Genomic DNA, 23,343 nt, shown 5'->3' with positions numbered 1-23,343 from the left:
TGTTTTTCAAATACAGTGCAATACCTCATTTCATATTGGTCACTGAAGATCTATGTTTCCTTTCATTTCATGCTTCTCTTCAACAGACTTCTCTAATATTCAACATCTTTATCTAAAACCCGAGTCTTGGCCATGGATATGGAGATTCTAATTCTGAAGAGCATAGTAAGTCCACAAAGTTGAACAAAACTTACCCCTTTTTTTGAGCATAGTCAATATGAATGGTGTAACCGGACGATCAACTAAGGCTTCTGCATGTTTAGTTAATGCTTCTTTCACAGTTTGGTATCCAGAGAAGACTATAATAGAATAATTTCCTCCCCACAGAGAATAAATGTTCCCATATTGCTTTGCCAGCTGCAGTTTGTACAAAGTGGAAAAGATAAATCTTCTGTGTTATTATGCATATTACATACTGACAGCCAAATGGTAGGTTCCACCAAGGTCCTCTGATCTGGTGGGAAAATACTGGAAGCCGATTGGCCGAGCCGTTTGACAGCTCCCTATAAAAGGGCTAGCTGTCAAAAAGGCCGGTGTTGGATTTGTAAATAGTTGTCGAATAAAGAGCCGTTGTTTGTCACTGAAGCCTGAGTCTGTCTCATCCATTCACCTGATCCAACAATGCATATTGCAGATTAATATGTGACCTTCTGTTCCAGTTTCCTGCCTCTTGCTTTCTCACCTTCCTGCCTTTTTTCCCCTCCAGAACTCAGTGAATTTCCATTAAATGTGACTTCCAGTATTGTATCTGTACCATATATACCAATGACTCTAAGGATCTTCCCGCATCAAGCCAGGCTGCCTCAAGAGCTGTTGATAAAGTTCTACAGAGGAATTATTGAGTCTGTCGCTTGTACTTCTGTAACTGCCTGGTTTGGTACAGCAACCAAATAGGGCAGGTACAGAATTCAATGGATAATTAGGATTGCAGGAATAAAACAATGGGCACCTGCCTGCCTTCCATTGAGGACTTGTATATTGCACAAATCAGAAGGATCGCTGAGAAAATATTTACAGATCTCTCATATCATGGACACAAACTGGTTTAACTCCTTCAATTTAATTAATTTTCTTTATTCTCTATTTACATATCTTTGTTAACATTTTTATCTTCTGATTATAAATCTAATACTTGTTAATCAAATTCTTATCAAATTCTTTTAGTTTCCCCATTAATATTTCTGTTCCTTTGAATGGATTCTTGAAAAATAACATCAAATCATCAACATATGCCTTTAATCTATAAAGTTCTTTTTTGATCTTTATCCAGGTCACGTTTGACTCACCCTTCCCTCCTTCCGAGGTCAGTAATAGGAACCAGATAGCTGAGAACAATATGCTGACTATGGAAACAACTCATAGAGTGCTGTAAAGTTCTATGAAATTAACTCAGAGAGTGCTGTAAAACTCTTATATATGGAATGTAATTGACAGCAATTGCTGTCAATTTCTGTGAATTTGATATAGCTGTGTTGAGGCAGACCAAAATTGCATTGGCTCTTTTGCCAGCTGCTTCATACTGCTGGCTCACGCTTATTGCCTTTGTCCATCTCAAAAGTATCACTGCTTAACCAGGTACTACTTATATTATTCCTGTGTATTTGTCTAAATAAACATAGTTGATGTTTCTCATCATTGAGCAAATTTTGTTGGTTAGTGTTCAAGTCTGTTAAGCTCCCCCTATTTCAACTGTTATTTGATTAAGCATTTTAAAAGATATACCTTCATTAACGTCTCCTCTGTCAAGATAGACCCTTCCAACAGTCTTCCTGCCAATAAGGAAATTGGAGAAGGTCCTGGGGGATGGTCTTTGTTTTTTCGGAACTGTTTCAGAAAGAAAAATACTGTGCACAGAATCACAGTGATAAATAACAATGTTAACATTGTGCTTCCCCAGCAGTAGCTAATGAGTTTAGGGATTAAGAGCTGTCGCCTTTAAGAAACCTTTAAATCCTGGGAAATACAGGCAGAGACCGCCTTAAGGGAAATGTAATTTCATGACATGTGATCACATCTGTGTTTCTGATTGGCCACTGGGACATTCTACCTGCAGCTATGTTCCTCCCCCTCTCTCAAGAATGGGAGTAAAATTATTATCTTTTGAGACCACGTAATGGGATAGGCTATGGAAAGTCAGAAGTATCTTAACGCTGAACGGTACGTTTTGCTATTAAGAATGCCTGCTAATCAACTTGATCTGAATGAGAGTCCTAAGCGTGGAGTTAACCGCATGCCCTGAGAAAGCCTACAATTCTCCAGGCAGAACAAGCATCAACATTGTCCTGCCTTCCCCTTTTTTCCCTTTGAGTGGCTGCTGCAAAAATGCACTTAAAACACCTTGTGATTATCTAAACCACTAAGCTGTGGATTATAATTTATATCCTTTTGCAGATGTATAATTGCATGGAGTTGAAACTTCAGAGATTATATTGCACAATCCTAATTTGCAAAAGATCAATTATGCATCATAGATATTAAGGATAGCTATGACATTATAGGGAAAAATGGTACAATGCAGTGATGGGTTCCAGCCGGTACGCCCTGGTATAGGCGTACCGGTGGCAACTGGGCGCTGCCACCATCGTACTGGAACGGTGTTCTGCCCGCCCGCATTCCTTACCTATATTTAAGCTAACTGGGCCATATGATCACGCGTGTGCAGCATATGGTGCCTGCGCAACCAGTACCGAGCAACTGGAGCATCGCAGGATGGTGGGTGCATATCCTTGCGCAGTGCGCGTGCCCGAGGTGGATGCCCAGCCCCGTCACAGCATACCAGTTGCGACGGGATCCGGAACTCACCACTGGTACAATGCCTTTTTATTTCTAGAGTTTTTAACTATTACCCATGACAATCTCAGGTATCTGAGATCTATATAAAAGAAAGATACTGATATCGTCCTTTAAGCTGTCGCTTTATTCCTGGCTTCCTAGCAACTTCTCATAAACATGTTTTTGTATTCCCTAATTGACACTGGGGAGAGTGCTTGCTTTTCTGTTGTTCCAGTAAAATAGGTTTAACTTTCAAAAATTATCACAGCTACAGAAAATTAAGTTTATTCTTAAAAGACTTTTAAAAATGATTATTCTTAAAGACATAATGGAATTGAGATATTCTCTTTTTGTCAGATTTTAATTTGAAATAGCTTTTTGCAAGTGAGCGATCTGGCTTAATTAAATGATGGCCACTTTGATGCCATTTAGCTGGCTAAACCTCTAAACTAGATTTCCCCAATGTCACATCCTCAAAATCTGTGGGAGGAAATCTCCCCTCTGGCTGGTCTTAAAAACATATTACCAAGATCCTATTTTGCTTCTTTCAGAAGTCAGTTGATAAATTAAAAGCTAGGAATGTCAGATTAGCCTTTCCCAATCTAGTATCTCCCAATATGTGAGGTTTGGAAAATCAAAGATTTCAGCTGGGAGCTGTGGATATTACCAACCTGAAATCATTGTATTGGGGAAAACTAATGATCCTTATCCTTATGGAAGTTTTATTTAGCAATGTGTGGAATATTCACAAAACAATGGTAGAATGCTGACCCACTGTAAAATAGCTCCCAGAAAATAATTGAATTTTATGATGGGTCCACTATAGTTTGTATTGTGGCTTCTTTTCTGCCATTTTCTAGGACACTCAAGATCACAAATACGGATAGAAGAATAATTCGGAGGGATCGCATTACAGTTGTGTCAGAAGCACCGAGGCGTTTCCGAGTTAAAAGGATTAGCTGATGACATCACCATTGCCGGGAGATGCCCTGTTGAGGGTCATTTCATGTCCCTGGCAGGAGCTGGAGTGAAGAATGGAAGCACAGCCCCGCCCCATAGCAACACTCAAATCTCAAACATGAGTTTGCTACCCTCCAACCCAACCTCCTAACTACATGAGCCAACATGTTCCGCAGGGACCGGTGGAAAGACATTCTAAGTGTTGTTATTCATGGTTGTGATATTGGATAGAGAAACTGGCCCCTGGAACAGTCTGAATAGCTTGAGAAACCTAGCCTTAGGTGGACTTGATGCTTGGGAACAGGTTTGGATGGAGATACAAACAGATAATTCTGTGATAGAATTCAGACAGATGACCTGACACTCTGAAAATCATAGCTAATAGGCTCCATAGATTTTTACCGTAGAGATTCAAAGGGGATAAAATTTAAGCTATTATTAGATACATTATGATCGGGTGTGCAGGTTTCATTTGTCTTCTGATAAACAGATCATGTTTGAATACAATAAAATGTTTTATCCATTTTCAACAGGATAATTGGGAGAATGTTTTGCCAGCTGAAGAATTTGGATACAACAATGCAGATCAGCAATTCAGATGCCCTTCTTCCTTGCCAATTATGGTGTCCATCCTTGGCTCCTTCTATTCCCACAAATCTCTTTTTTCTCCCAATGGCAGAGCAATTTCAGTAGAAATTGTTAGCAATTCATCAAGTTTTCATTACTTCAAGAAAGTTAGAGATATGCAAAGGATTTGCAGACAGACATCACCAATCTGGACCCATTTTAACAGTGAGAGATCATATTTAGATATCAGGTCAACCTTTACCCGTGCCACATCCCTGCAAGAAACTAGATCACAAATGATTAGTTGTTTCCACATCAAAACTATAATCAACTACTTATTTCATAAATCTATCTCCTGATGATCCTGCCAGTGGTTTTTTGGTTTTTTCTTAAAACTGTGCATGCGCGCGAAGGCACGATCACTGAACCGGTTGTTAAACCGGCAGGATCCCACCACTGCTCTTAAACCCCATCAAAAACAAGAATACAATATATTTTTCTGAGTCTCTGTATGTTATAGTTATAGTTATAGTTTTGTTTCATTCTCTGATAAAGACAAGCAGTGGTAAAGGTGGAGCTTTTTAGCTAACTCTTAAAATAGAGTTTTTCTAAAACATTCCAGAATCTGTAGCCCTCCATCAGAAATGAGGTAAGAGCCGGAGACCCCTGTTGGACAAATAGACAAGCTGTTTCAGTGTGGGGAGGGGGAGGAATGAATGGCTGGCTTGAGCCCAGAATCCATGGGGACAAAGTAAGGCATCAGTGGTAGAATGAACCATCCTTCAGTTGCAATATTGCACTATTAGAAGTGAACCTCTCTTCAAGGTTCATTTGATACAAGCTGTTCATTTCCAGCAGCCTCTGTAGTCTCAGCTACTTCTATCGTTAAACAAAGCAATTGACATAAAGAGTTTGTAGCAAAAATGCTACACATCTGTGGTGGGATTTAAAGATTTTTACTACCGGTTCTGTGGGCATGGCTTGGTGGGCATGACAGGAGAAGGATACTATAAAATCTCCATTCCCACCCCACTCCAGGGGAAGGTTACTGCAAAATCCCCATTTCCTCTCGATCAGCTGGGACTTGGGAAGCAAAGAATAGATGTAGGCCAGGCCAGTCAGAGGTGGTATTTACCGGTTCTCCAAACTACTCAAAATTTCTGCTACCGTTTCTCCAGAACTGGTCAGAACCTGCTGAATACAACCTCTGCTACACGTCATGTGGCTTTCCTTCTAGTTCAGGGGCGTCAAAGTCATGTCATCACGGTGGCGTCACATGACGTATCAGGACTTCCCTCCCTTTGCTAAACTGAGCATGGGCCTGGCCAGCTTCTGACACATCTAGCCCACAGGCCAGGAGTTTGACAGCCCTGTTCTAGTTGATCAATTGACATGTCACTCAATTTTTTGTCTATGGAGATTGTCAGTCATCCAGGTCATGGTTGTCCCAAAGATGTTTTTTCAAAAGGCAACTGAACTTTCTTTGTTTTTGCTTGACGACGTTTCGCTTCTAATCCAACAGGTTTTTCCCATTACTAGTCAGGGCCATTCAAATCTGTTACAAAGAACAAGAGCTGAGACATTAATTTTATCCCCTGGAGCAAAAGATCTGAAAAACAGATTAGCTTCATTTGGCAACATATTGCCCAAGCACTGATGAAATTACCTAGTATTAATTTATTTGTCATCCATTTCACCCAGATACAACTATGGATAGCCTGAAAACATTAAAAGCCAAACTGTCTTTGCTTTTTTTTTTTTTTCATTCCAACATATGCCATAACACATTATACAGACTTTTTATGTTCTTTGAAGTCTTAAGTGTTCTCTGACTAATTTCTTACTTAATTTCTGGCTGTGATCATAAAGCTTTACAATGTGGCAAGAACGTCTTGCAAACTTTATGTGGTTTAATGGTAAACAGGATCATATGGCTTGAACAGAAAAGGGGGATCACATGATGTTGCAGATGTTGGGTGAAGAAGGAAAAGAGACGGAGATGCTGAAAGTTCCTGGTTTTTATGCCCCCTCTGGCCTTTGATCTTGATCTTGTATTATTGTACTCTCATGGGGCCATGCAGGGGAACTCTGTAAGCTGAGAGTCCATGTATGGTTGAGCATTTCTTCTTCCCAGGTGCCCTGTGGTGAGATGGGTAAAGGCCTAATACTATCATACCTTAATCCCATCACCCTGGAGCTGAAAGGGGGGAAGATCTTTGTTATGTAGAATAGACTGGCCCAAGCTTTTTAATGGGCCATTGGCAAAGGTGGGGGCTATTAAGAGTGAGTCTGCTTCCTGCCTAAAAACATGATTCTCCGTTTCTGATCCAGGGAAATATAATATTCTGCCTTTTCAATATTTCCCAGTATATTTCATTTTTCTAGGAGAAGGGTGGGTTTTAACTTCCTACTGTCCCTTTGCTCAGGTTTTCTTCCCCTTGGGCCCAATCTTGCATAGTGTATCCAAAACACAAATTGTGCAGACATTTACAGATACTAATTTACCAATAAAGTGTAGGAAGTTATCACCCAGTCCTCTCCCAGAAAAAAATGAAATATCCTAGGAAATATTGAAAAGGCAGAATATTTCTCTGGATGTGAAAAGGAAGAAGCATGTTTTAAAAGACAGAATAGCTGCCTATCTTCCTTATAAGATATCTTAGCTACCTCTAATTTGGTGGTAGTGGTGGTGGTGGAGAATGCATGAAAAGATAATAATGAAAGCAGTTTCTCTAAACCAGGGCTTCTTAAGTCCCTGTGGATTTCAATTCCCAGAATTCCTCAGCCAACCAGCCAAGATCTGAGAATTCTGGGAGTTGAAGTTTTTTAAGTTTGGAAAAAGTTCAGAGAAAAGCAACTAAGAGGATCAAAGGCCTGGAGATTAAGCCATATGAAAATGGCTGCAGATTTTGGGTCCGGCTAGTCTAAAGAAAAGAAGAATTAGGGATGACATAGCAGCAGTACTTCAGTATTTGAGGGGCTGCCACAAAGGAGGGGGGGGTCAAATTACTCTCCAAAGCACCAGAGGGCAGGACAAAAAATAATGGTGGGAAACTGATCAAAGAGAGAAGCAATCTGGAATTAAGGAGGAGCTTCCTAGCAGTGAGGACAATTAACCAGTGGAAGAGTTTGTCTTCAGAAATCGTGGCTGCTCCATCACTGGAGGTTTTTAAGAAGAGACTGGACAGTCACTTGTCTCAGATTGTAGGGTCTCCTGCTTGAACAGGAGGCTGGACTAGAAGACCTCCAGGATCCCTTCCAGCTCTATTATTTTCCGGTGGAGTACCTGTCACCGGGCCACGCAGCGGCCGGGGGACATGAACAGCTGCCCAAAGGTCCGCGCGCGCGCTGGTGGAATCCCCGGGCGCTGCTGGTACCGCCGCCCCCGCTGCCCCCTGCGAAACCCAAGAGCGGCTCTTCTCCTGCGAGGCAGCTGGCTGAACAGCTGCCCAAAGGTCCGCGCGCGCGCTGGTGGAATCCCCAGGCGCTGCTGGTACCGCCGCCCCCGCCGCCCCCTGCGAAACCCAAGAGCGGCTCTTCTCCTGCGAGGCGGCTGGCTGAACAGCTGCCCAAAGGTCTGCGCGTGCGCTGGTGGAATCCCCGGGCGCTGCTGGTACCGCCGCCACCGCCGCCCCCTGCGAAACCCAAGAGCGGCTCTTCTCCTGCGAGGCGGCTGGCTGAACAGCTGCCCAAAGGTCCGCGCGTGCGCTGGTGGAATCCCCGGGCGCTGCTGGTACCGCCGCCACCACCGCCCCCTGCGAAACCCAAGAGCGGCTCTTCTCCTGTGAGGCGGCTGGCTAAACAGCTGCCCAAAGGTCCGCGCGCGCTGGTGGAATCCCCGGGCGCTGCTGGTACCGCCGCCACCGCCACCCCCTGCGAAACCCAAGAGCGGCTCTTCTCCTGCGAGGCGGCTGGCTGAACAGCTGCCACCGCCGCGCGCCTTCCTGCCTCAGCCGCTCCGTCGCTTCCAAGGAACGGCGTCAGCGGCGGCAGTTTTACTTCTGAGGCGCTGCACACTTCCCCAATAGTCGTCACAGCCCAGGTAAGAGAACGGGAACTTCCAGCCTGGCTTCCAGCCCGCACCGAAAGGGGGCCGTTGGGGTTTTTTGTGGAGCTCGGAAAGACGCGCGTCCGCCTCCTCGGGGCCACTTTTGCCCAAGCGCCCAAGGCAGCCAACCCTGGTAAGCAGGTGGTGGTTAACTGGCGCCTTTGCTGCAGGTTTTTCTGGAAGGGGCCACTGCCGCTGTCCGGAGGTGACCTTGAGCTGCTCGCTCGCTCTATGTGGGGCTGGTGGGGCTGTGATGCTCGGAGGTGGCGCGTGTGGGAGTGAGAGGCGCGGGGACTGGCTTTCTCCAGACCGGCTTTCTCCGGGGGGGGAGGCGAAGGACCAGGCTGCAGCGCAAAGGCTCCTGGGCCGTGCGCAAAAGCTCCTGGGCCCTGCGCAAAGGCTCCAGGGAAGAGAGCCCCGTGCGCCCCTGCGCGCGCTCAGCAGGCCACGGTAAAATTATCAAAGGCTGACTGGTCCGCGGCGATAAAAAGGTTGGGGACCACTGAGTTACAGTATTTCCATGCATCTCTTCCATAGTCACCACCTGCTTTTCATATCAAATCACATATTTTAAATTCACCTATATTCATGTATATCACAATTATTATATCTCAACCTTGATTTGACTGTAATTGTTTTACATCCTTTTATATATAATATTCAAAATCTAGAATAGGATTATATGATAACATTCCATTAAATCATCCTAAAACCATCCAATCAGAATACATCTTTATAACATATTCTAGATAAAACTTTTTCCTTTCATAATCTCCATGTCTTGTTTATATAAAATTTCATATTATCAAACTAATATATCTATATGTATTGTTATCATTATTAATCATTATTCAACTATAGCTATTGTGGCTTCATTTTATACATACTACTAGTAACCTAAATTTAGCTTAATTTTTCATTATACATTTTCATTGCATCAACCTGTATCTTTCCAGGAATAGTACGGTCTTATATCTCTTGCCATTTGTAGCATTAATGTTCTAGTTACTTTCTTAATAAATCTTGTATAAACTTCTCTTGGCAACATGTTATTCCTTTTGTATCACTTAAAAGCTTGAAACCCAACACCTATTCTTTCCATCAGCTTATCTTTGGTTATCGCTAGTGCTTCTGTCAAGATTTCTCTCCTTATCTCCATCAATTTTTCTCTCTTTTCTTCTTCTGTGCTTTGAAGTCTGGGGTAGAGTTCCAATCCATCTGTCTCCCCTTTCCATAGTCTTCTCTTGCCATTACCAACCACACTCACTTTGTTGTCAGTATCCACAGTTTTCTTACCTCTTTGCATGTGACATGGTCAACACTCTGTCCATAAAATATGTATGATGGAAAAAAGAAAAAAACATTCAATAAAACTTTTTCAAAACAACAACAACAACAGGTGTTTATTTTATTGGTATAGGCTTTGACATCAGGTTTCTATTTGGGTGATGTGTTATCCATCACATTTTGTTCTTTCTTTTGGAAGCTATTGGGATGTTTGCAGGTTTCAAAAGCCTGTGTCTATAGTTGACCAATTCCCCAACAGAAACTTATTAATTAAACTTATATTAATTTGGATGAGGCACAGGGACAATCTTCATATGAAACTTAATGTATCTGCCAATGGCTATAGTTATTTCAAATTCAAGGTTTGGAAGAATAATTTCAATATCAATTTACATAGTAATTTGGGGCTTCTATAAAAGAGGCAAGTCCTAGAAGAAACGCTATAAAATACTGAAGACATGTTAGTCATCTCATCTAAGAGATCCCTCCATAAACCTAATGAAATAATGGAGACAGTGACGCTGATGATGAGTGCCATTATCCTCCGGTTTTATTACTGGAGTGATATTCCTACCGTTGCTTTGTATTTTGTTGAAGAAGCTTTTGAATTCAGCTGCTTGCTTTGCTGGAATTAAACCTCTTAAAATGAATGACATTTCTTCTGAGTCAACATCACTGCGCTCTTAATATGAAGGAGTGGTATAATTCTTCTTAATGTTATTAATTTGATTATTTCTTGAAAGCTCCCACATTTCAGTTGAATGCAGATTGCCAAAGCAGATACAAAAATACAAAAAGAGAAGATATATTCGCCTCTTTTCTATGAAGGGGCAAAATTTCAAAGAAATCAGGAAAGGCAATATGCAGCATAAAATAATGCAATAAGTGGAAAACCAAGTTGATGATTATTTAGAATTATCTGAATAAAGCCAGACATGAAAATTTGACATTTAGGTTCTACAAGATCAAGTTAATACATTTCCATGAGAATGTTAGAGGGTTCCACATCATTAACAGAGGTGAAAGCTTTTCTGAAAGTGAGACTAATTTGGAGAGGTAAGTTTCATTTGTACATATTTATGAGCTGAGCCTATGTACACAATACACATAGACATGGCTTTTAATACCAATCAATTCTTGATCATCATTAGATATGTAAGCCCTTGGTCAACAAGAGCTTGGTAGAGATTTGACGAGTGCGGTAGACTTGCTCCATGTACTAAACTCATAGCTTCAGTCTTCAGAAAGCAATACTTTCCGTTCAGTTTATTTATCTTAGCACACATTCTTTTTCTGTAGGTAAGTCATGTCTATCCTGTTTTATAACAGAGTGCAAATGAAGTTTACAATTCACTTCACATTTAGCTTTCTTATTATTGTTGAAATATAGGTCGCTTGCTGCTGGGAAATATTTCAGCCAAAATCAAGATATAAACACCATCACTGCACTACCAACATCCTACATTTATTGATCTGGAAGGACCCACTAAGGCCATCAAGGTGAATATCCTACTAAATTCAGGACTCCAAATTAAGAAATTCTCCAAAGATGTTTATTCAACCTCTTCATGAACATATAACATCAGAGCCCACTGCTTCTGATCAATTGGTTCTACTGTTAAGCTAACTTTATCATTTTGATTTCTTCTTCTAAAAATAAGAGATTTGTTCCAGCTACATCACAGGGCCAGTTGATTCCTACACAGTAGAAATGTGCCTCATTCAAAAAAAAATATTCCATCCTGATTTGATGATTTGGAAGACTGCCAAATTCAAGTTTAATTCAAGTTTTTGAATTACACAACTCTTGGAGACAAAGACCTCTCTCTCTTGTCCTGGATGTAGCTTTCTGAGGGACTGGAGGCTTTAACTCAGGGGTCCCCAAACTTGGTAACTTTAAGACTTGTGGACTTCAACTCCCAGAATTCTCCAGATTGTTGAACTGACTCGCACCTTTCTCGACCAATGGGCAAAATCTCTAGGGAGCTCCTGTACCCTTCAGTAAGAGCTTAGAGAGGCTCAGTTTGAAGCGGAGAAGCAGCATCTCTGCCGATCCAGACTTTTCTGCCCTCCCTCCCTCATTTACTAACCCAAAAAAGCTTTCTCTCTCTTCCCTATTTTTCCAAGAACCCTCATTAGCACCTTTGCACATACCACTTTGGTGGATCTTCACCGCCTCTCCCAGAAGTTCTCATGAATGGTTGAGGTGGCTTCAGCCTAATGGGACGAATTCTGCCATTCGGAAACTTTTTATACCTTTCGCGCAATGCAACTGGTTAACTCTTCCTTGAATTTTCTTTCCCTCTTCCTCTACTTCAAGCTGGTTGGCAAAATGGAACTCCTCAGCAGTTCTGATTGGCTGTGAAGGGTGATAAGGTCAGCCCAATAAGAACATTTGGAGAGTGAGCGAGCAGCGAGAACCACGGGATGGCCTCTCCCAGGGGGAAGAAAAGAAAGACGACACAGTGCTCACCAAGTAGTATGGAAGGTGGAACTGGATTGCAAGGGCAGCAGAGAATCGACGGATACTGTTGGCTTATTACATCAACGGTGGGTCGTGCATTCCCCCCCCCTTCCCCAGCCAAACATCTGCGAGGTTTTGGCATTCTTTGGGGATTTTTCCCCGGAATGGGATCAGCAGGCGCAGGCCGAAGAGAGTCAGTTTTGGGAGGCCTGCTGGGAGACTCGCAAATCCCTCCATGTATTTGCACTCAGCAATTTTAAGTGAGTCCATGCCGGGATAAGGGACTAGAATTGGAGCTTCACAACTACAGTGGACCAGTTTTAGGGCTTGAAAATCAACTAAGTGATAGTACGAAGGAGTTTATCAGCCGACACAGCATGCTCACTTCTCAGGCAATCTTGGCCATTTTTGACCAGTTTGAAGAGGTGCGTTTAAAGTTGGACTCCATGATCAATCTTATTGCGGCAGAACAGGCGGAAAAGCCGCAGGTAATATAGACTGGTTGCCAGACAGAAAGATATCATCAATGAATCAACTGAGGGAAGGAGTAAGCAGACAGAATTTTGACTGTAACTGTGGAAGAAAAAAAGATGATGTGCTGGTGAGGACCGAAATCCCATGGTATAGGAGTATTGCGGGGGGGGGGGGGGAATAGGCGATTGTTGAAGGAGCAGATTGTATTGAACATATATAATTCTGACATAAATGCGGGTAGATAGACTTCAAAAAGCCGGATAGCGACCTCTCTGTCGCAGCTTACACGGAGTGATAAGGGTGTAATAGATTTGGCAGCTTATGAATATCTTCCGCAATGCAATAATTATTCCAGAATTCTTAAGTTCAAACAACAGCTCTTTCCAAGCCTGCTCATGCGAATGGGAGGATTCTTGGCTTTCTTCCAAATTTTACCAACTTGAGTTTTTTCTAGTAGTGAAGTCAGCCTGCTGATCCAGAGAGCCCCCAGGGAGAGCATTGCAGCGCATGAACCTGAAAAGTAAACCAAATAGGGAAATCAAGTCAACTGAAATAGGGAGGAGACCTAGCATTACAAAGAAAGGTCAGCTGAGGTTTTGGATCCAACTAATGTGAAACTTCCTTCAATAGGTTTAACGCATGATGAGACATTTGACTCTGCCTGCTTAAAAGCTTTTTCTCTACTTTCAATATCGGAGCAGCAAGAAGTCTTAAAAAAACCTCAGAGACGAGAAAGCTGCTAAACCAGACTATCTCCTCTGCTGCTCCTTTAGGGTTGTTAGTTCTGTCCCCTTCAAGGCATGATACAATTCCAGAGAGTCAGCAGCTTAAAAGCCCAGGAAACCTGACGCCCGCGTTTATACAGCACATAGTGCCAGAGACAGCTGACCTAACAGTGCAAAGTGTTGTGGGACGAACACTGGAATTGGAAGGTATCCAGGAAGGAATTTCCCAGTCCCCCTTAGTGGCGAAAATGATACCAAGGAACAACGTAAGAGTGGTTCCTCAAGTAAAATCATTTATTGTGGAGCCAGAGATTAATAGATCTTACAGATCTGCAAGCCAGAAAGCAACAGGCAGAGAAACAACATCTAAACAGACTTTTATGGAGTGCAGGCGATTAAATGGGTGTGTGAGCACAAATGGGGAAGGATGGGTGGAAGAGATTACTCAAGAAGCCTGACTAGGAAATAGCATTCAGGCCTTCCGGACAGCCGTTAAGACCTGGCTGTCCCAGCAAGCCTGGGGTTGAGTTCCCCCCCTACTCGAATTTGCTGTGCTTGCTGTGTTTTTAAATCGTTTGTATCGTTGTCCTGTTTTGTCTTACTTTTCTGTATTTGTTCCCCTTCCCTTGGTTTTTGTTCAGCCGCCCTGAGTCCCTTCGGGGAATAGGGCGGCCTACAAATCGAATAAACTCCAACTCCAACTCCACCTTCTTTAAGAATACATTTCTTTTCATGGAATGTGGCAAGATGGAAAGGAAGTTGGTGTACGGATGACTGTATTAAATTTCTAAATAGGTATCAGGTAATTGCCTTGCAGGAGACTTGGGTTAGTGACCCCTATTGAGCTCCCTGGGTTTAATATTTGGCAGCTACCAGCAAAGAGGGTAGCTATAAAGGGAAGAGCCTCAAGACGGTTGTGCATTTTGGTAAAAGCCGAATTAGGATGGAAGGGAGATAAGATATGCTCGGACTCTGGCCCTTTATTTTCTCAAGCAATCCACTTGGCATATGGAGGGAAATCAATAGCATTCATAAATGTGTATGTTAACCCAGCAATGGGCGACCTATGGGAGGCACTGGAGGTAAAGATATTAGATATACGGAAATAATTTATAAAAACACCTCTAATTTTGGCAGGAGATTTTAATGCCCGTGTTGGCCCCTCGTTGGAGCCTTTTGTTGAAAATGGTACAATTCCAGATGGTTATTTACACAACCAACAATCATGGGACTCCCAAGATAGGAAAAAGAATAAAGATAGGGAGAAATTTCTAACAATGGTATACAGTTGTGTTCTGCCCCCCTCCTCTGTCCAGTAATGAATGCCGAGACAAGCTTAACTGGAATTTCACAGCACTTTATTAATAGGAAACATAAGCCTCGGTGGCTGAAAGCCAAGCACAACAAACAGATAAGAACGTTGGCAGCAACTCAGACTTCGACAGAGATAGATAACAGTTTCTCCAGCGTTAAGAATAAAGTTGAATCAGACTTCTCCCTGAGTCCCTCCTTAAATACAATCTTGAGATGAGCCTAATTACAACCAGCAGGGTCCAATTATCTTTTGCAACTGCATAGCTGTTTTCTCTGTCGATCTGCTCGGCGTTGCCGGGCATCCAGGACCACCTCCCTTGTCTCCTCGTCACTACTCCAAGGCCTGATGTCATGAGCACACTCCCTTCGGCTCTCACTGCTGCTCCATGTCTCAGGCGCCTCCTGGTGGCCAACCAGCCTCTGTGCATCCTGCTCGGAGTCAGAACCCTGTCCAGGGTCCTCCACCTCTTCCAGAGCCAACTCATAAGGCCCCTTGCTGTCGGAGTCTGTTTGTAGCTCCAACGGCTCCTGCTGGGCCACAACACAATTGTAACCTTCAAATTGTAGGCCAGTACTCAGAGGTTAGAAGGTACCCCATAACCTTTTTTGCTCCCAAGGCATGTAGCTCTATCGATTACTTTTGTGTTTCTCACAGCTTAGTCTCAGGGGTTACTTTGGTCTTGACGTTACCAAAACCTGGAAGTGATCATCTTCTGATTGAGATGTCCCTGATAATTCCTTCTGATTTAAAGAAAAGGAATCAAATAATTCAACAAATAGGCCACAACTTGGAAATAGCCTAGGAGAGAAGGCTAACATGGAAGAGGGTTGATGGGAAAGTAGTGACAGAATTTTTGAATTCACCATGTATGGAAACCCTAGCGCTTATATGCTCAAATAGTACGGGTGAACAAGAGCTTTTAGTATATTTTGCGGAAATATACCATAAACTGAAGCATTTTTTTCATGACTACTAAGCCAAAGGGCCAGTCTGATTATAATAACTCAACATGGTTTGATAAAGACTGCAAGGAAAGGAGAAAACAGCTCAGGAAATCACTTAGGAGATACTTAATCAGCCCAAACATGGAATTACAGAAGGAGTATATCACCATGAGGCAGAAATATAAGCAGCTATTGAAGAAGAAAAGGCCTCTTATACTGATAATTTATGGCTGGCTTAGAATAGGCAGCAAAGCTGGCCCCACCCACACTTTTCTGGTTGGGGGTCTTGAAAATTATTAAAGATAGAAAATCAATAAGTGACCCAAATATTACCGCATCAAGTTGGGAGAGGCATTTGGCCACTCCAGCAGTAGCGGAAAGTTCTGATGACGTGATATCTTCTCTGAGCTTGAAACAGGGATATGAAGCTTTACCCCCAGTCATTTAATCTTTTCCCTGAAGTCAAACAAAGCTCCAGGACAGGATGCTCTCCCGGCAATGTTATTTAAAGAAAACATAACTGGTGGGGGCCTGTCCTGGCTTTTATTAATAGAATATTGCAAATTCCTGCTAGTTGGCGCACATCAATAATTATTCCACTACATAAAAAAGGCTCTAGGGATAACCCAGATAATTCCTGGTTAATTAGTCTAATTGATATTTCAGCAAACATTTATGCTAAGTATTTTCTCATAAATTAGACCGCCAAAAATGCCTGAAAACAGCCTGAAAACCAGCCTGAAAAATGCCCCCCAAACAGTCATGCCATGCTGGCCAGATGGTCTTCAGGTTTCCGGCACTCTTTTTCTTTTTATTAAAAAGTTTTAATAAGTTTTATAATTGTATACTTTCCCCTTCCCTCCCTCCCCCCACCAACCTCCTAGAGCAAATACAGGGTATAAACATTTAACAATCATACACTAAAATAAACTATAACTTTAGCATCATACCTTCACTTATACTTTAACTCCCCTTTTGTAAAGCTAACTTTAGATAAATTGTAACATTCCTTGTTCATTCATTCATAAGCTAACTGAAATTTCTTAGTCCCTATTGTATCTTCAGAATGAAGACAGAGGCTCGTTGTAACGGTAACACTGTAACCACTTTAATTCACTATTAACTTTGTAACAAGTAACGCAAGTAGACCGGGCTGGACGCGCGGCAAACAGAAATGAATATAACAGTAGACCGGGTAGTCTGTGAAGCAGATAGGGAGACAGTAGACCGGGTAGTCTGTGAAGCAGATAGGGAGACAGTAGACCGGGTAGTCTGTGAAGTAGTTAGGGAGACAGTGGACCGGGTAGTCTGTGAAGCAGATAGGGAGACAATAGACCGGGTAGTCTGTGAAGTAGATAGGGAGACAGTAGACTGGGTAGTCTGTGAAGTAGATAGGGAGGTCTGTGTGGTAGACCGGTGTCTTCGGCAGCTCTGAGTAGACCGGTATGTTCGGCTGCTGCGAAGTAGATCGGGTGGCGGTTGGAAAGAGCTTGCCTTTTATATTCCAGCAGACTCGCGCTTGACAGCTCAGCAACTGACAGACGCGTCTGATTGGCTAAGACGCGCCTGGCTACTACCGAGCTGTCATTCGCAAGAGCGAGGACTTTCTTTACTATACAACACTTCTTCCCCCCCAGCTGTGCGCATGCGTGAGATTTGCGCATGCGTAGTCTTCTAAATACGCAGGAGAACGGCGGACACGCCCCGACCGCCGCAATTGCAATGCAGGCGGATCTTCGGAAGGATGTCCCTGTCTGAGCTCCTCCCTTTGGGGAGTAGAGCTCCAGGTGACGTCTGAAGGCCCTGAATTCCTGAATGGATGACTGCAACTGAATGGTAAGCTGGGCGAAGGGGCCGCGGCCGAGGATGTTGACGGATTGTGATTAGGCCAGTAGGCGGCCTGTGAATGGGGCGGATTAGGTCTACATTGACCTAAGCTAAGTGGGCGGGGGTGTTCGAGCACGGTTTGAGGAGCAGTGACTGACACATCAGGGTTTTCTACCCTTGCTGAGTGGCTAGGCTGGCCTGAATTGGGGAAGGCTGGAGGATTTTGAACATTTGAACACGGTTGCGGGTTTAGGGCTGGCTGAGCTGCGCCTATGCCAGACCCTTGCGTGTCGGCTTGAGGATTAGTTCCGGATGGCTGTCTGTGCCTTAGCTGATCCAGGTGCCTCCTCCAGATGGATCCATCGGGTATTCTTGCCCTGTAGGAAACGGGTCCTGTTACTTCAGTTATGACTGCTGGAACCCATCTAGTTTCCCCACCGTAATTCCTAGCCCAAACCAGGTTCCCAGGTTGGAAAGCTCTGGAGGGAGTTGGAGGCCCCAGGTTGCCAGACTGAATTCCTGAATAGATGGGATGCAATCTATCCAGGGTGGTCCGCAGGCGCCTGCCCATCAGCAGCTCCGCGGGGCTTTTCTGTGTCAGGGGGCAAGGTGTGGAGTGCTGTGCCAGTAAGTACGCATCCACCCTTGCCTGCCAGTCCCCTCGGTTGAAACGGCCCAAAGCCTCCTTGGCCGATCTAACCGCCCTTTCTGCCCGGCCATTGCTGGCCGGATGGTAAGGGGCAACCAGCGCGTGGCGGACCCCTTGCTCGGCCAGGAAGGTTTGGAATGTTGTGGATGTGAATTGCGGGCCGTTGTCGGACACTACTGTGTCCGGCAACCCGTGGGTTGCGAACAAGCGTCGCAAGGCTCGCACAGTACTGTGGTGGAGTGCATGAGCAATACTTCCACCCATCGAGAGTACGGGTCCACAACTATGAGGAAAACCTGTCCGTGGAAGGGGCCCGCAAAGTCTATATGAATTCTTGACCAGGGTCCACGGGGCATCTCCCATTCCCGGGAGGGAGAGGAAGGGGGAGATGGCCGGGATTGCTGGCATGTTTCGCATTTGGCAACCCAGGCTTCGATTTCTGCATCTAATCCTGGCCACCAAACGAAACTGCGAGCTAGAGCTTTCATTCTGCTGACTCCAGGATGGTTTTCATGAAGGCGTTGCAAAATCTGTTGTCGGAGGACCGTTGGGATGACCACACGGTCGCCCCACAACAGACAGCCTGAATGAATTGATAGCTCTAACTGTCTATTTTTGAAATGTTTGAACTGCGGAGGTAAGGCATCCGTAGGCCAGCCTCTCAGGACCCAATTCAATAGTTGTGAAAGTAGTGGGTCAGACCGAGAGTGAGCGGCCACATCTGTAGCCGTCAATGGCAATTCCAGTTGTGCGATTGCCAAGACTGAACGGCAAGGGACCGCTTGGACTTCCTTGGTCGGAAGTGGGCAGCGACTAAGGGCATCTGCATGCCCTAGTTGCTTGCCCGGATCTTCAGAATGAAGACAGAGGCTCGTTGTAACGGTAACACTGTAACCACTTTAATTCACTATTAACTTTGTAACAAGTAACGCAAGTAGACCGGGCTGGACGCCCGGTAAACAGAAATGAATATAACAGTAGACCGGGTAGTCTGTGAAGTAGATAGGGAGGCAGTAGACCGGGTAGTCTGCGAAGTAGATAGGGAGACAGTAGACCGGGTAGTCTGTGAAGTAGACAGGGAGACAGTAGACCGGGTAGTCTGTGAAGTAGACTGGGAGACAGCAGACCGGGTAGTCTGTAAAGTAGATAGGGAGGTCTGTGTGGTAGACCGGTGTCTTTGGCAGCTCTGAGTAGACCGGTATGTTCGGCTGCTGCGAAGTAGATCGGGTGGCGGTTGGAAAGAGCCTGCCTTTTATATTCCAGCAGACTCGCGCTTGACAGCTTGACAGCAACTAACAGGCGCGTCTGATTGGCTAAGACGCGCCTGGCTGCTACCGAGCTGTCATTCGCAAGAGCGAGGACTTTCTTTACTATACAACAGTCCCATATTTATTTTGAATATAATCAGTCCATCTTCTCCATTCCAACTTGTATTTCTCATCTGAATGGTCCTTGAGGTATGCTGGTATTTTAGCCATCTCTGCTAAGTTTGATACTTTTAATGTCCATTCTTGAATAGTAGGCAATTCTTCCTTCTTCCAGTACTGCGCCACCAACAATCTTGCTGCCGTTGTTAAATTCGGAATCAAATTAATCTCTATAACTCTACAATCTGTAATTATACCTAACAAGAATAACTGAGGAGTAAACTTTATCCTCTTTTTAAAAGTATTTTGAGTAATCCACCATATTTTTATCCAAAATGCTTTGACTTTTTTACAAGTCCACCATATATGATAATACGTAGCATCAGCACAATCACATCTCCAGGGTATTTAGATTGTAAGTTCGGATACATACAAGCTAATTTTTTAGGGTCTAAATGCCATCTATAAAACAGGAACTCTTTTATGTACACACACACACGCACACACACACACACACACACTCATTTCAGTTTGGGCATTCGGTGCCAAAAAGGTTCACCATTACTGCTTTAATTATTACTCTCATGCATTGATTGTCCTAAACAAAATGATCAAAAATATATTTATTCTCATGATTGGTGACACCAATGCAAAAATAATCGCAGAAAATCTGCACGGAATTCATCACAATTTTCATTTTCCATTTTATACATCAGAGCAGAAATGACCCCAACTCTACCTGCAATGAAGAGAACCTGGCTGGGTGTATTTTAGATTTTTTTTGCTGCTGGCACAGAGTCCACATTTGCGAGTATGATGTGGGCACTGCTCGTGTTGACCAATCATCCTGACATCCAAGGTGAGACTGACATGGATAGGTTAGGGTTAAATTTCCTATAGAAAACCACATTTCAATATGATAATGAATATAGACCAAAAAAAACACCCCAGGACGGTGATAATGAATATAGAGGCGGGGAAAATCAGGAGGGTGGATGTGAGAAGCTGCAGGATGCAATGGTTGTTGGAGGTTCTTTCATTACTTCGGGCACCAAATGAACCTCTTAGTCTTCTCCTTACTAGCAATAACACTTAGACTTCATGAGAGTTGTGATTGTAGGTTTCTGATTACAGTATCCATGCAGAGAATAAAGAGCAATGGTGGGTAGTTGATCACTTTAGGGATGAAAGATCTCAAACATCCAGCAGCACTTGTTACTGAGCTGGCATTAGACTAGAATGAACCCAGCAGATACAGGATATCATTTAAGTGATAGCCAGATGAAGTCATGTGGTGCTTGATAAAATGTGTTTTCTAAGTCACGGGTGGTCATACATTATGTATGGTAGCTTGCTTCCCTATTGCTTTTCCATCAATAGGAGAGTAGCATGTCATATGTCTGTTATCTAACACTTCTTGATACATTCACACTAGTTTGGTGGAAGGTTGGTGATGTCTCAGAGGCATATCTTACACATTCGGAACTTGCCATAGTGTGGAATTGATGCCAGATCAGCTTGGAGTTTGAGCAATTATAGCACTTAGACTTATCTACCACTTCGTAATGCTTTCCAGCCCTCTCTAAGCAGTTTACAGAGTCAGCCTCTTGCTCCTAACAATCTGGGTCCTCATTTTATCGACCTTGGAAGGATGGAAGGCTGAGTCAACCTTGAGCCTGGTGAGATTCGATCTGCCAAACTGTGGGCAGCCGGTGTAAGAGCCGGGGTGGCACAGTGGTTAAATGCAGCACTGCAGGCTACTTCAGCTGACTGCAGTTCGGCTGTTCAAATCTCACCGGCTCAGGGTTGACTCATCCTTCTATCCTTCCGAGGTGGGTAAAATGAGGACCCGGATTGTTGTTGGGGGCAATATGCTGACTCTGTAAACCGCTTAGAGAGGGCTGAAAGCCCTATGAAGTGGTATATAAGTCTAACTGCTATTGCTATTGCTATCAGCAGAAGTAGCCTGCAATACTGCACTCTAACCACTGCGCCACCATGGCTCTCATGTTACATCAATTTTGCCTTTCTAGATTGGGATTGTTGTACCGACTTGGCAAGTTTTATTGAATAGCTCCTTGTGGTTCAGGTAGCTTCCCTATTTCAACCAAGGTGTCGTTCAGGATAATTGCTTTGTTGTTTTTCACCTTGCAGGTGGCAAGCGAAATGTTTTATCCAACTGCCAGATGATTCATGGTAGCTGAGCCTTGCATTCACCAGATGGCACTGTTACACAAGTGTGCTGTCAGGTTTAGCTTATGATCATTCATTCACACTTTCACAGCCCTGGGAAATTGCCACAGTCAAATCACTTTCAATTGAACACTGAGTCACAAATGCTTCTTTAAAACACAGGGAGACCCAGAGAATTTAAAATAGCCAATGTTTACTGATGATAAAGCAGGGGTGAAGTTCACCAGGTTCTGACAGGTTCTGGAGAACCAGTAGCAGAAATTTTGAGTAGTTTGGAGAACCGGCAAATACCCCCTCTGACTGGCCCCAAAGTGGGGAGGGAATGGGGATTTTGCAGTATCCTTCCCCTGCCACGCCCACCAAGCCACGCCCACAGAACCACTAGTAACTTTTTTGAATTTCACCACTGTTATTAAGTGTATCTATTTGCTCTTACACATACACACTGTAGATTAGCACCCACCACTCTCCTAGGAAAATGAAATATTTTAGGAAATATTAAAAGGGCAGAATATTTCCCCTAAAAGGGAGGCAGAAACTGCCCCCACCCCCACCTTTGACAATGAGCCATTAAGGCCTTGGCCAGTCTATTCTACATAACAAAGATCTACCTCCTTCAGGCAGAGCCATAATAGGAATCCCTTTCATTACATCATCACCCACAAGAGTCAACCAAGCCTGGGACTCAGGACAGCCTACAGAGTTGCCCCTGCATGGCCCCATGGAAGACTGACAACCAGAGGTGGGTTACTCCCGGTTTGGCCCGGATCGGCCGAACCAGTAGCAGTGGCAGTAGGAGGCTCCGCCATCCACCTGGAAGCTTCTGTGCATGCGCAGAAGTGTCACGTGAACACATGAGCAAACTGGAAGTACCAGGATTGGAAACCCATCTCTGCTGATGATCAATCAAAATACAATCTCAAATTCAAAGTCCAACAGAGAGTATAAATCTATCTATCTCTCCCATTTGCCTATTTGCCCCAGGAGCTCAAACCATGTGGTAATAGCAATAGCAATAGCAGTAGACTTATATACCGCTTCATAGGGCTTTCAGCCCTCTCTAAGCGGTTTACAGAGAGTCAGCATATTGCCCCCAACAATCCGGGTCCTCATTTTACCCACCTCGGAAGGATGGAAGGCTGAGTCAACCCTGAGCCGGTGAGATTTGAACCGCTGAACTGCTGATCTAGCAGTAGCCTGCCGTGCTGCATTTAACCACTGCGCCACCTCGGCTCTTGCTGTGCCTCAATAAACCTTTCCAAGCAACTTCCATGAATCCAGTGTCTCTTCCCCCACTTGGAACTGAACCCAGATGGACATTTCTTCCAACAACCTCTCTCATCCACGCTTACCCAATGTCCACATCTAGGGTGCCAGACACTAACCAGAGGGATGGAAGTTGCTAAGTCTGGGATCTAAAAATTACTCCAAGGGCTTCAGGCCCCCTTTTATCCCTGAAAGTCCTTGCTTTGTTGGTGAACTTCCAAGGTCCCTTCCAACTCTGTTATTCCATTCCATTCCATTCCATTCCATTCTATTCTATTCCATTCCATTGTTCCGTTCTATTCTATTCTATTCCATTCTATTCTATTCCATTCCATTCCATTCTTCCGTTCCATTCCATTCCGTTCCATTCCATTCTATTCTATTCCATTCCATTCCATTCCTCTGTTCTGTTCTGTTCTATTCTATTTTCTATCTATTATATAGGAATCTCACCCCGCTGCTTGTCTTCTCTTGGGAATGCCTAG

The 23,343-nt window shown here is 43.9% G+C and overlaps 1 protein-coding gene across 1 annotated transcript in view; it reads right to left on the bottom strand.

The window, feature by feature from the left end:
• LOC116513736 (cytochrome P450 2J5-like) overlaps positions 1-22,957 on the bottom strand; it is a 36,127-nt gene extending 13,170 nt beyond the window's left edge. Inside the window, exons 1-6 of the mRNA XM_032224919.1 lie at positions 22,945-22,957; positions 18,973-19,167; positions 16,749-16,864; positions 15,890-15,964; positions 15,285-15,352; positions 13,012-13,085 (exon numbers count right to left, since the gene is read on the bottom strand). Of these exons, the coding sequence (XP_032080810.1) occupies positions 13,012-13,085; positions 15,285-15,352; positions 15,890-15,964; positions 16,749-16,864; positions 18,973-19,167; positions 22,945-22,957 (541 nt within the window). The remainder of the gene's footprint in view (positions 1-13,011; positions 13,086-15,284; positions 15,353-15,889; positions 15,965-16,748; positions 16,865-18,972; positions 19,168-22,944) is intronic.
• Between the last annotated feature and the right edge of the window lie 386 nt (positions 22,958-23,343).

The sequence above is a fragment of the Thamnophis elegans genome, chromosome 10 (assembly GCF_009769535.1).
Source record: "Thamnophis elegans isolate rThaEle1 chromosome 10, rThaEle1.pri, whole genome shotgun sequence".
Lineage (NCBI taxonomy): Eukaryota > Metazoa > Chordata > Lepidosauria > Squamata > Colubridae > Thamnophis > Thamnophis elegans.
The sequence above is the reverse complement of the archived record's forward strand: the minus strand, read 5'-3'. Positions and strand labels throughout refer to the sequence as shown.